At 31.9% G+C, this 14695-nt stretch overlaps 1 protein-coding gene and 1 long non-coding RNA gene across 4 annotated transcripts in view; one reads left to right on the top strand and one right to left on the bottom strand.

The window, feature by feature from the left end:
• Nucleotides 1–14695, top strand: part of LOC106457116 (solute carrier family 2, facilitated glucose transporter member 1-like) — a 49443-nt gene that overhangs the window by 8191 nt on the left and 26557 nt on the right. The window contains exon 1 of one of the 2 annotated variants that reach the window (XM_013916499.2): nucleotides 8696–8851. The exons of the other annotated variant lie outside the window; for it this stretch is intronic. Within the exon in view, the coding sequence (XP_013771953.2) occupies nucleotides 8759–8851 (93 nt within the window). The 5' untranslated portion in view covers nucleotides 8696–8758. Of the gene's footprint in view, nucleotides 1–8695; nucleotides 8852–14695 lie in introns of those variants that run through there. 2 annotated transcript variants of the gene reach the window in all.
• The window catches only part of LOC111085245, a 35336-nt gene that overhangs the window by 11410 nt on the left and 9231 nt on the right, over nucleotides 1–14695 (bottom strand). Inside the window, exon 1 of one of the 2 annotated variants that reach the window (XR_002610072.1) lies at nucleotides 528–913. The exons of the other annotated variant lie outside the window; for it this stretch is intronic. This is a non-coding gene — a long non-coding RNA (uncharacterized LOC111085245). Of the gene's footprint in view, nucleotides 1–527; nucleotides 914–14695 lie in introns of those variants that run through there. 2 annotated transcript variants of the gene reach the window in all.

Here is a 14695-nt window from a genome sequence, read left to right as displayed (position 1 = left end):
CTAAATATAAATCTAATCTAAACAAACGTCGATATTAAAATAAATATATAATAACAAATTCGTTACAATAATATAGAATGATACAATAGAAAATAAATTAAAATATTTCTTGCATTTTGCTCAATGAAAATAATATAGTTACTAAACTATAAAAACAGGCTTTGAGATTAGATTAGATGAAAAATCGAAAAAGAGAAATAAGTAAATATGCAACTTATACATAGATCAAATCTTATAAATAATAAATAAACTTGTCTTATAAATCATGTGTTTTAAGGGTATGCCCTGACAAGGGTAATAGCAAAACCAAAACTTGATGTTATTCTGTCTTTCCGCCTCGAAGTGGAACACATACTAATGCGCAATCGATTCCTAGAAAAACTGACCAATTAGGTTCCTTAGATGATCTGTTCTTTATTTGATGTATGTATACGCAGAACGAAAACAATGTATAAAATGTTTGTATATTTATATCACCAACACTAACATTATATTTATATTATATTATATATAATGAAAGTACTTACTGTAAGGGAACAGAGTAGCCCCCCAGTGACGCAGCGAAACTCGTAGTGGGCAAAGCACAGATAGCCCATCGTATAGCTTTGTGCTTAACTGCAAACAAACAAACCTAAATAGTATAGGATAAGTTTCTTGGAAGCCATTAGTTTTCTCTGCAGAGCACAGATATTCCACTGTGTAGCTTTGTGCTTAATTACAAGCAAATAAACGAATCGTCTTGTGTAAACATTCTCACATTAGATTATTATCATGACAAATATAGTTTCATAAATGTATACTTTCCTTTGTCATATCTTCTTTCACTGTCAATAAAAATGATAATAAGTTCAGTTTTTTATAATGGTTGGCAAGTGGCTTGAAAATATCGTGGTAAGTCTTAAGAATGAATATAACTAACAGAGAATGAATATAACTAACAGTGCCAAAGTTTGAAAAACAAAATCGAGGGGAATGGCCCTTTTTTTTAAGAGTTAGTTATTTTTGGATGAAGAGAAAAACTCCGTACGTTTTTTAGTGCATCCGATGTTTGTTACTACATTGGTTGTTTTAGAGCAAGGAACTAACCTCATTTCCTATTAATGGTATCGCCGATATCAGTGGCTCTTCGAGCTATCGTAGCTGTGAAGTGGTGTTTAAACATTTTCTTTGAGCTGTTACGCGTACGTTATCGTCACACTAAAAGAAAATATTATGATATTTTTTTTTTCTTTGCAGTATAGTTGTATCTCTTCACCGAGTTGAGGAAATCTGTTTTTGGTATTACAACCGACTTCTACAGGACAATATTTGAATAAATATATCTTATTTTTCTTACCTTAAAGTTTTTGGACTGGTTTTAGTTATTCCAAATCATTCAATTGTTATGTTTCTTTTCATGTTCTTCTTATCTCCCTTCTATTCTAGTTTGGCCACAACTGTTTATAAATTAAACTCTTCTATTGGTTGTGATGTTTTCATGTTGTTTGGGGTTAACGTAACATCCATATCTTATACACGAAGCTGTTACGTTGGAGACCTTTGTATTCATCTTGTTTACCGACTAAGCGAGAGTGTAAGTAAGTTGTGTTGTCTTTCCTGACAGCTTTTTTTTTGGGAGGGGGTGGGGGGCGCAGTCAGAAAAAGTACTTTTGTTATCAGTGATGGATTAATAATAATAATCATATATACAATAATCAATGGACTTTGAATTTTCATATTATTAAATTTTCAATATTACTTTGATTAACTTATTGGTTTCCAATACAGACAAATATTTTGAACATATTTAATCAAATGTTTGTACATGGATTTGAAATTATTTAAACAGCGTGTGGAGGAGGAGAGAGGGCTTATGGGCACGACACCACTGTCTCCTAAGATATTGATTAAAAGTGTTTCTTCTACGTTTTGACACAAAAGTGTCATGATTTCAGGTTTGAAGATTTCACATGCACTGTGAAGAAACGTACAAACTTACATTTATTACATAATGATCGCGTATCATCACTTGTTAGCTAAACATTTCATGTTTTGACCCTAAATTAGCATACCAAGATCCATCTATGTACCTTTTTATATTCAAAATTGTTTTGCATGTTTTAGCGTACTGACTATTATAACTTTGCAGTTAAACAGAAATAAAATAATATTACCTGGAAAATACTGAATGGTGATCAAAGTTGCATTTAATCTCTGTTGTTCATCCCTTTATATATAATGAGTGATAATAGCACCTCTTCTAAAATATTTTTGAACCTTAACAGCAGAATTAATTTAAATGTATTAAGACTGGGTACTCTCGCTCTATTGTTAATCTACCAAGTTGGAAATACTTCACTCCTATAGGAACGAGTCAAGAGTATTGTTACAAATCAATATGTACTTTCGTATAATTGCAAATTTGTCAATCTCATTAAATGTGTACAACATGTACATTTCGTATTGATTTGGCGATGTGTAAAGCACGTTTCAAGCTAAAGTTTGCACCTCTTTGGCACAGCTCAGACAAAACTTTTTTTTCGAAGCAGTTTTATATACAAACCATAGAAATTGGTGTTATTAAGATAATTTTACTTTTTTCCAAGGTTAGTGAAATGCCAAAACTTAAATAATTGTGCTTATTACAGGGACATTCCTCTTGGTGTAATTTCGTATTGTTTAAACTGATGGACATGACACCAATAAAGCCAGACCAAGCTTATCAAAAGAGGCCTTAATATGGCTGAGAACAGGAAGTCCTCTATAAAACTGGTCATTTCCAGATTGGTAAGATAAACTGGCACAGATCTGATAAGAAGGATGTTATTCTCACATGCATTGATTTGAGAGAAAATTACTTTATTTCACTGAGATGGAGATGGCTGGGCACCGCATATATAACGATATCGTGCAATGATAGGTTTAAGTAACGTTGTCTTTCGACAGTCATTCAATCTACGTCATCGCCCTTTTTAAACGAGAGTAGTCAATGAATCAACAGATTGTTAAGTTTTTGTTCATCATTATACTTACTATTACCCCCACCTCCTACTTATCATTTATATATTTAATAAAACATGTCCCGCACGTATCGTCTGCTTCTATTTCTTTTTATTACTTCTCATTCGTATGTCCCCCACTCCCAGTGGCTCAGCAGCACGCTTCTAGATTTATAACGCTAAAAATTGAGTTTCAATACCCGTGTAGGGGAACAGCACAAATAGCTCATTGTATGCTTTTGAGCTTCACAACAAACAACCAAAATCATTCGTAATTTATTACGTATTCCATTTATTTTTCTTTTCGTGTGATGAGTGGTAATTGTCACTAAAAGTACCTGTAACCAGGTTAGGGACATTTTCCATCTTCTTTTTTTATGTGATGAGCGGTAATTGTCATTAAAGGTACCTGTAACCAGGTTAGGGACATTTTCCACCTTCTTTTTTTATATGCTGAGCGGTAATTGTCACTACAAGTACCTGTAACCAGGTTAGGGACATTTTCCACCTTCTTTTTTTATGTGATGAGCGGTAATTGTCATTAAAGGTACCCGTAACTAGGTTAGGGACATTTTCCACCTTATTTTTTTATGTGATGAGCGGTAATTGTCATTAAAGGTACCCGTAACCAGGTTAGGGACATTTTCCACCTTCTTTTTTTATGTGATGAGCGGTAATTGTCATTAAAGGTACCTGTAACCAGGTTGGTGACATTTTCCATCTTCTTTTTTTATGTGATGAGCGGTAATTGTCATTAAAGGTACCCGTAACTAGGTTAGGGACATTTTCCACCTTCTTTGTTTATGTGATGAGCGGTAATTGTCATTAAAGGTACCTGTAACTAGGTTAGGGACATTTTCCACCTTGTTTTTTATGTGATGAGCGGTAATTGTCATTACAAGTACCCGTAACCAGGTTAGGGACATTTTCCACCTTGTTTTTTTATGTGATGAGCGGTAATTGTCATTAAAGGTACCTGTAACTAGGTTAGGGACATTTTCTCCAACAGAATGGTTTAAGTCCTCTCTTATATTTATCATACTGTAATTGGCTCGATATGTTCAATTACAGTATTTTACGAATCTTTTTAAAATTATAGGTGTTGTGTTTACGAATTAATATGTAATTATTACGATGCTAAAAAAGCCGATGGTTCGATACCGACGGTTGATATAACACAATTAACGCGTTGTGCTAAGCAACGAACGAATTAATTTTAGTAAATAATAATAATAAAAAGTTGCCGTAATTTATGGATTCCAAAAGAACAACTTTTAAGTTTAAAAGGTTCTAAGGCTTCTTGTTGCTGTCAAAATTGAAATATTTTGACATAAACAGTAAATAATTAGAATACACGTATCATGACTTACAGAACGTTCTGCACTTCACTTGTTTATTTTTATATAAACATTACAAGTCATGAAATTTAAATTAAAGATGAGCTTCTGAATTACTTAATAGTTGAGCCGAGTGCGGCCTAGTGGTTAGCGTACTGTGATTTGCGCCAGTAACCGTAATTGCGCTATACAATTTGGGTCGTGAGTGCGTTAGAAGAATGACAGTCAAATCCGATTAGCGTAAAACACTAATTGGTATATCATTACAAGCAGCTTTGCGTGAAATTGAACAAAACGAACAAATCTAATATTTTCGAAACGATGAGTTGAACAATGTTTTTCCTACTTGTCTTCAAAAAAAAAGAATAATTATTATAAAAAGTAGAAAAACAATTATAAAGTATTTTAAATTTACACTTTTTACAACTACAAAACAAAAATAAAGTTGAACGTGAGTTGTAGGTCAGGAGAAAGTGTAGTTGTATGCAAAGCCATCGTAAATGCTTCTTCATCACTGCAGTCGAAGAAGCCTGAAGTTTGAGGGGGCTTAATTAATATGTATTTCGTTGATGCCAAACGTTTCGTTATTTCATTTCAGTTAAAATGTACAGTATATTTAATCTAATACATATATCCATTTATTATGTTTAATTTATTGTATTAATTCGGTACAACAAACAAGTAATAATAATAATAAATTTAATTTCACTTAGTCAACGAATTAGCTTTAAAACTTGTATGTTTCGTGTGTAAGATATGCGATAAATATTTTGTTTTATAACGTATTTTGTATAAACGCTTTGACGACCGGGGGAGCTCCAGAGCATACCTGTAACTATTATTGCAGCATCAATGCTACGTATTCTTCAAATCATATATCAATATAGGTTCACTGTGGCTAGTAAAATACAACTAAAAGCATCATACAAATGTATATGATCGGAGAGTTCGCTAGCACTCTCTATTCAGGGATGGCACGTATTAAAGCAATACAAAACGCATCTGCATTTTCTTCTCTACACGTCATTAGAAGCTAGATATGAAAGCTAACTGTCATAATCGCTCTATCTCCGATGTATATGCCGCTTTTTAGCTATCCAGAGCGTCCCATTGTCGAAAACCGGAGAACAGCCAAAACCGAGATTTCTTATTTTCGTTCATCATCATCTTTTTTCAACAGGCCCAGCACCTACCTAGTTCTCGCAGGAACTATAATTTTCTCATCATTTGATAGAGAAAAACAGTCTTAACGATCATTGACAACCTATTTCATTATTATTATATGCAAAACTGAAAAAAAGAGTAAGAGAAAAAATCATAATTCTAGTGTAAACGATTTTATTACCCCTTGAAGTTAACTTATCTACAGACATTTTGTGTTCCTTTAAAAAGCTTACGTACAGGGTGAAACAGGAATTACCAGCCAATAATAGATGAGCATTAGATAACTCTAACATGTAGAATACTCAATGCTTTGTACACTATACAATCGGTGTCTTTAGGGAGCCAAACCCTATAATATGTATGAAGTGAAGGAGTAAAAAATAATAATTATCAATGCACATACAGGTCATCAGAAGCTAGATATGAAAAGCTATCTGGCATAGACGATCTATCTCTGGTGTATATGCCGCTTTTCAGTTACCCAGAGCGTCCCAAAGTCGAAAATAGGCGAATAGCCAAAAACCGAGATTTCTTATTTTCGCTCATCTTTATCTGTCTTCAATAGGCCTAGCGCCTACCTATTTCTAGCAGTAACTATAATTTTATCATCATTTGATAGAGAAAAACAGTCTTCACGATCTTTGGCTACATATTTTATTATTATATGCAAAATTAATAAGCTTTAGAATACACACTATACCTTGTAACCCACATACGCCATCTTATAAAAAAGTAAACAAACAAGTATTAGGGAAAAAAATTATCGCCAAATAAAAAAGCTATGTATGGTTGGCTACTGAACTTGAACTCTTCATTATAGAGAAAATAATTTTGAAGTTCCCATGGCAAGCGCTAAAGAACTAAGAAAAATAACTCATTTGTTTCAGAATTACTGAAGATTGGTGGCTGATGAAATAGACGTTTAGCTAGTTACGAATCTAAGGATGAGACAATCATTGCTGTTCAACAAGTGCTCTAAACGGATTTTATAATGTTGTAGTGGACTATACTCTGATGAAATTGGAAAATAGATTTGGGCTCCTCCAAGATTGGGCTGGGCGTGACCTAATGGTTAGTGTGCCAGGACAGTAAATCAGACTATTCATGGTTCTTGTCTTGTTGCTTACAAAAAAAAAAATATATATATATATATATACACAAATAAATCACGCTCCGCATTTTGAAGCAATGGATGCGCAATGAGAGTAATAGTCAAATCTTACTCTTCGACCAAGTAAATGTATCCCAAGTATAAAACCATGTGTGAACTTATCTGTAGCGCTATCCATCGCCAATGAAGCTAAAGCAGATAATTGCGGATTTTATTTAATAGTCTGGTTACTAATCTTCCGGAGACAATTAACCCTCTTGAAAAGCTGTTCTTTGTTTACAAAAATAACTTAGCAGCAGTATATCCCAATGTATGAATTGTTCTTAGGGTGCTACTTACAGCTGAATTGACATTTGCATCTGATGAAAGAAGTTTTTCAAAGTTGAAGTTAATTAAAACCTATCTCATATCGTCCATGTCTCAGGAACGTCTCACACGTTTCTATCGCAAGGGATGTTGCAAGAAGGGTTCAATTTCCAGAAAGTGTTCAAATAATTTGTTGCAAAAATAATTCAAAAAGTAGATTGTCATAGTCATAATAACGATATAAAACACGTGCATGCGAAAATCAACATTTCTAAGTACATAAGACAAATTTATGTATCGAAAGAACCTACAATTAACTAACTTTTTAAGGGTATGCTTAGAAGTCGTACACCAAAGTATTTAATAGTTTATGGAATCTGCACAAGAGGAGTAGGAAAACTTTCTGCGAGAACGTGAAAACAATGTTGGATAACTTTTATTTAAAAATAAAAAAGACAGAGAAAAGCAGAGAAAGTATAATTGCCAAGTGCAGGGCCTTTAAAAAAAGAAACGAAAGCAACACAGAGAGAGAGACAGATAAACCATAATTGCCGAGGAAAAATATGTAAGTCGATATTAATCATTGTTATCCCCCAAAAAAGTATAAATGGCCTTTCGTAATTCATTAATTGCGACTATAAAATACGGCATGAAACAGCTGGTAACATAAATTGTTGGGTCAGCTTATGTTGGATATATCTTTGACCACCATCTTCATTATAAGTAGTATATTTTTTGTTCCATGAACAATGGGGATTTGCATAGTGTTGCACTGATATATATATATACATGAATATAAACATTTAGAAATTTGAAGTGTTAGTGACGTATATCAAGAGTAACAATACATGCAATTTTTCCATCAAATTTCGCTGCATGACATATCCGACTTGTGTTATCACATATGAAATATTTATTGTTCTATTAAATTAAGCTTCGCTTCTGGAGATCATCGATTACTATCACATTCTGGTTTAAAATTTCAGCTAGCATTTAGGTAACTTCTACAAGAAGCAACTTCGTTCCCTTGATTCCAGGACTTAATTTCAAAATGAAAAAGAACCTAGTTTTCGGCGGAAGGTAATGTTTGGCATAACAATAACCAAGCACATGAAATTCTCATTCATTTAACGGCCGAATATTTTTTAATAAAAGTTTTATAGGATGTATAAAAAGATCTTGGTTTGTAACCCAGTTAAAGTTAAGTTCTGGTTCCTTCACAAAATCATCCACAACACCCAAAGGCATTTCTAAAATTTTTACTTGACATGATTGTAATATTTCAAGTTTAATTTACTATTATTGTACCAACGAGCATGGCGCCCGGTGGCTCAGCGGTAAGTCTGAAGGCTTATAACTTAAAAATCGGTTTTCGATACCCTCAGTTAGCTGAGCAGAGATAGCTAATTGCATAGCTTTATGTTTAACAAATATACAATCCAACGAAGATATATGCATGTTTTTACCTACCCCGAACAGAAAATTGAAACTTGTATACAAAGCTTGAAAATGTTTTTACTTTTAAGGTAGTTTAATTTAAAAGAAACGCAAATGTTAAGAATTAACAGTCACTTCAATAAATCATTGAACATGTAAAAAGCAAAACAAGCGGTGGATAAATACTATGGAAATAGTACATAGTTCTATCCAACAAGCTGGCAGCTTAACGATGATAATTTTATTATTTATGCTCTGTCAACCTTGGCAAGCATATCTGTCTGACAATTTCTTCATAATCCTCGTGATATGATAAAAATGTACTAACAGAAGCTAGTACCTCATATATATGACGAAAGCAGAAAAGTCATAAGAGCCTCGTTTTCGATCTCGATGTGACGCCATAGGACCAAAAAAGTAAATGCATGGGCAAGTTGCTTGACCAGTTTTGTTGGAATTTTGTACCCTCTGCAGCATCGACAGATATGCCTACTGGTAACTACGAATCTCCTTGTCGGGTAAGATCCAGTTCTAGCTTAACTTTAGTAACGAAAGTGATTAATGTTACGTTTATTTGTGTGTTTTCAGTGAAAAATTCATAGGACCAGTATAACATATGTGTAGACGCAGTGAGCTTATTTAGAGCAATATTGTAACAATTTCGCTCGATATTAATACAGTCATGATGACAAAGTAAAAATGAACCAACTACGTAACTACGAAAGTTTAACAGTTTACATATTCCCCCAAATAACACTTTAGGTGACTTTACTTACACATCACTTATATGTGAGCGTTTAATCCATTACAAAAAGAAAACGATATCGTCTGCAAAGTATTAAATATATTCCGCTTGGTAATATTTATATAATTCAAAAATATCTAATATTAATGATGAGTTAGACACACCCACATGTGGTTTTATGTTCGAAACTTGAAAATATAATTTTTTAAAGAAATCTATCACATAATCCTTTTTTATAAATTTCTGATTAATTTATTCTGCTATAGTTCTAGATAGAAAGTATATGGATTACACGTAAGTTAACTTACACGAAACAAGCCCAACTTATTGTATGGTAAGTTTGGCTTAATGCATTTGCAGTTCAAACATTACTAGTTAGAGTGCTCAGACTAGACACTGAGAAATAACAATGTTCATTGAAGTCTCAACTATTAGGTTCTGAGTTTGTTATACAGTCTACATTTCAAAGTCCTGAAATGGAAATAATGTCTGTGTGATTATTACATTACCGTAGTTTTTCTCTTGTGTTTAGTTAGATACGAAATCTCTGAAACATGTAATGTATTATAATATCAGAACGATGGATAATGTACTTATATATTTGTCATCAGGCATCTGAATTGTACAACTTAATATAATACTTTAGATGTGCTGAGACAAAAACAAAAAAAACTGCACTTGAGAATGATTTGATCACGCACTTGTGTTCCTAAAATATCTGACTTAGGCACTTTTACGTTTCCAAAAATGATAGAGTACATTTAAAAAAGTTGTTCATTACAATTGTAGCACCACCTTACTGATTTTTATAGTTTTTTTAAAAAACAGTGTAAATGATTCAAAATAACCTGTTAATTTTTCACTATATTTCGGTGACAGGTGTAACTTAAAAGTTATTTAAAAGTTAGGAAAATAAAGTTTATCAGTTATCTGCATTTGAAGCTGCTACATTATCATTTCGAGAACGTTTTTTGACCGTATCTAAACATAAAAGCAACATGAAACTTGAAATCAGTATTAATATTTCTTTCACTCCAATAAACAAAACATCTTTTTGCTACTGTATTTAAAATTAAATTGTTACATCAAGTGAAAATGCTGCGTTGCTACTAAGTGACATTACGATTTTTTCCAGTGTTTGTTACAAATCTTATGTGCATTATTGCTAAGTGACATTACAATTTTTCACTGTTTGGTACAAATTTTATATGCATTATTGTTAAGTGACATTACAATTTTTCAGTGTTTGGTACAAATCTTATGTGCATTATTGTTAAGTGACATTACAAATTGCACTGTTTGTTACAAATCTTATGTGCATTATTGCTAAGTGACATTACAATTTTTCACTGTTTGTTACAAATCTTATGTGCATTATTGCTAAGTGACATTACAATTTTTCACTGTTTGGTACAAATTTTATGTGCATTATTGCTAAGTGACATTACAATTTTTCAGTGTTTAGTACAAATTTTATGTGCATTGTTGCTAAGTGACATTACGATTTTTCATTGTTTGTTATAGATTTTATGTGCATTGGTGTTAAATGACATTGCAATTTTTTCAGTGGTTGTAACTGATTTTGTAGTTAATGTGAAGCACTAAAGAAAGTACAGTTTTTTGTAGAAAACAGAAATAGAATTGGAGTTTTCAACCTAAACGGCACATATGCAACGAGTGTGTTAAACAGTCTGGTCAGAGACACCAAGGAGTCAGGTACAGCTATCCTAATTTTGAACTACAAACTAGAGGGAGGACAGCTAATAAACAGCACCAGCCATCACAAAGGCTTTGTAAATCTTTTTTAAAACCAAATAGCGGGATTGACTGTAATTTGTATAACACACCAACAGTTGAAAGTCGGGAGCGTGTTCAGTAGCATCACGCTAACCACTAGGCCATGCGTGGCCTTACAAAAGAGGAAATGTCCTAAAGATTACTTCTTACTCTGAAAAATAAAGTTACAAGCAGATAAAATTGATAAAGCTAGGATAAAATATATAAATTATAAGGCAATTTCAAACATTCGTCTGAAGCATGTATCCTTACAAGTTTAAGGTTGATTAGAATTAATTCAGAGAAGTATCACTTTGTCACTGAAACATAATAAAAAAGCGTAGCAGTTGTCTTAACGAAATACTGACATAACATTATCCTATTTCTTACAAATTTGCAACATTTTATGTCGTTTCTTAAAAATTCAAATTTATTTTTATTTCATTTTTCGGCGATTCAACTAGCGATTAATTTTTTTTACTAAATTAATTTATTTTTCGTTACTTAATGACTCAATCCTTTTAACTCGTTACCTAAAAATTGAAGTTGTTTTTTTTTACTTTGTTTCTTGCAGATTCAATTTCCATTAATATCATTTTTAATGTTTGCACATACTTTGATTCAACAAGGTTCAAAAAAGAACAAAACGACTTATATATATGCTAACTTTACAGATTTTAAAATTCTACATACACGCTACGAACGACTTCCATTTATGGTAATTTATCAAATGCATTTCATTAATAAAAACAAAATTATTCTCGTTATCAAAACTTAGTGGCTAAAGTTCGTAACTAAGCGCTTAGAAACGTTGTTCCCGAGTGTGACACTGCGAGACCACAAGACGCAACACGCCCACCAAGTTTGCTGAAACTGCTAGAGTACACGTTGATGTTTAATTAACAGAATGAAAAAAAGGGGAGCTGTAGTGAATTTCAGGGAGCATCGTTTAGTAATCTTTCAGGAATTAATAATAGGCCATTTAACATTATCAAAGTGTTCGGTATATTTCTAGAATGCTTTCGTGTTACTTCGCGCTATGTGTATATATATATATATATATATATATATGCCTTGATTTTTGTATTCTGCGATAGAGCGACGTTACTGCCTTCATTGTTTGTAAGCCTTATATCAAGCTTTAGGAATGACGTTCTTCCTGTCCGGTATCTTGTTTAGCTCACTAACAGTACGTTTCCCAGTTTCTACATTCTTTAGATAATTTAAGGTTTATAATCACTTCAAATGACGTTTTTGCTAGTCTATATACATAAAGCACAAAAATCTGTTTGTTTGTCTGACTGTTTGTCCGTTATCAAACTATTCCTACGTCGCTGGGCCAATCTCAACCAAACTTTGTGGGATGATAATTTGGAACAAAAAGCATGTTATTGGGGGTTCACAACCCCCTCTATCCCCCATTATTGCTGTTATTGAGTATTTATTATCTTTGACATAAGTTAACGTTAACCATCAAACTATTTAATTTTAATTCATGGCTCAACACTAATGTTCTATTTCCATTCCAAACTAATGATAATTTTCAATGTTCATTCACAAATATTATCTAATACTTTTTTTTACAACTGGACAGTTACATTCCATTTTAATTTCTAAGTAACCCTAGCTATCAATCTTAGAAACTGGTATAAACGCGCATTCGTCCTTCATAAATATCATTAATATTCAATCGTTCTTTTCACATGGCTCTAATATTCGTACCCCAGTGGGTCAGTGGTAAGTTTAAGGACTTACAACGCTAAAATCCAGTGCTCGATTTCCCGCGATGGACAGAGTACACGTAGCCCATTGGGTAATTTTGATCTTAAAAGAACTTTTTTCTCCCGGTGAGTCAGTGGTAATTTACGAACTTACAACTCTAAAATCGGGGATTTGATTCTTATTATGGACAGACAACTCATTGTGTATCCTTGCAACACCATATTCAATCGTTCTTCACAGCTGGCATTGACATTCAAACTCTCTTTACAAGAAACGGTCACATTGAATGTCATGTCGCAACTAACGCTAACATTCAGTTTTCTTTCGCAACCAGACATTAAAGTTTTATCATCCTTCAAAACTAACACTAACCGTCCGTCTTCTCTAATAATCGACACTAATGCTCATTCTCTACCATAACTAATAATAGCGTTGCATCTTTTTTTCATAACAGTACAATAATACGGAATATTTGTATACAAGTGAATATTAATATTTGAGTGTACAAGCTTTGATGTATTATTTGATGTAGCATGAAAAACATTTTAAATAATTTTATAAATGATATTAAAATATTAGTATTAGTTTTATTGTTGTAGAATATAATTAAAACTATATTTATATTATTGTAAAACTTTATTTTATTTTAATCAAATATAATATAAAATTCTTTACAATGTTTTTCAATAGTTTGAAATATCTCTTCCTAATAAAGAATCAGTGTAGTTACAGAAAAGAGTAGAGGGCACCCAACGATGCAGTTATGACATTTTCTCCATAGATGGCAGCATACAAAGTGTAATGACTGTCAATTATACTGTTTTCCTAATATATTTATTTAAAATCTATAACGAAAAGATAATGCTTTAAAATAAGACTTTTTGTTTCTATTAGAAATCAAGTGCCTGAATTAGGTTTTGTCTATGAAGACGAAAATGTAGTCGAATCCTAGTAAAATACCCTTGGAATTGTTGATTACTTTAGACGCTTTTTATTTACTGTATTACTTAAGATGAAGTAGTAGGCGCTGTTTTCAGAAGAAAAAAAAACAACACGATTTTTATGCACTTGATAACTAAGGCTTTCCTTTAGTAAATTTCATAATTTATTATTATTGTAAGTTTAGATTACTTATCATCAAGTTAATTTCAAAAGTATAAAAAGAAAAAAATTCAAAATTTTTTCTGAAAGAATAAGGCAAAATTCCCAAGAACTACCATGAATTAATAAAAGTTATGCTCTGTAAGTGTGGTTTATTTTAGTATGTAAAATATAAGTGTGTAAATACTGTTAACGAAAAATATTATATATTATGTAAAAAGAGCAAATCACCCTTATCAACCGAAGTTTAAAATCTATTTATAAACTTCGTTTATATCACAGTTTTGATCATTCCAATCCAGTTTTTCAAAACCTTTCAAAATATTACTTTTATAAACTTTGAAACACCTAAATATATACGATCTACGGATTAACTAAAACTTTATTCACTTTTCCTCAATTAATAACATGTATTAATAAAAATACGAAAATTAACGCAATTTTTCCATTTTATCACATGGCCTTTCAAGCAATAAGTATTATTTTTTTCCGAATGCAGGTATATTTCTCCATTTAACGCCAATCCTTTATTAAGAAGAATATTTTTCTTTTCTTATGTTATTGTCTTAAGCGCCAAAATCCAGTGAAGTAATGTAAGCAATAGGCCTAATTAAGAATCCGTAATGAACTAATTACGAAGATGTGGGGAAAACATCTGCGGTCTAGTGTGATTTCTATCACTGTTATTACTAGCACAACGTTTGAGTTACTTGTAAAACACGAAAAATAAAATAATATTTGAATTACTTTTTACGCTAACTTTACTTATTCTGCTGATTATTTTATTGTTCAGTAATTATATAATGGATAGATATAATCACTTTTTTAACGCTCGGACCAGAAAGATAATGAACTGAATTGTTGTTATTTTTAAGTTAAATGTGATTAAATAAAGAACAATACAATTAACGTTATTAACCCGGATGAATTAACAGCTCTTGAGTTAATTATAAATTAATTTGTATTGTATTTATAATTTAATTTGTATTATACCGTATTTATAATTTAATTTGTATTG

This window comes from Limulus polyphemus, unplaced genomic scaffold, assembly GCF_000517525.1.
Source record: "Limulus polyphemus unplaced genomic scaffold, Limulus_polyphemus-2.1.2 Scaffold293, whole genome shotgun sequence".
In the NCBI taxonomy this organism is placed as follows: Eukaryota; Metazoa; Arthropoda; class Merostomata; order Xiphosura; family Limulidae; genus Limulus; species Limulus polyphemus.
Note: the sequence above shows the minus strand (reverse complement) of the source record. Positions and strands in the feature narration are given on the sequence as shown.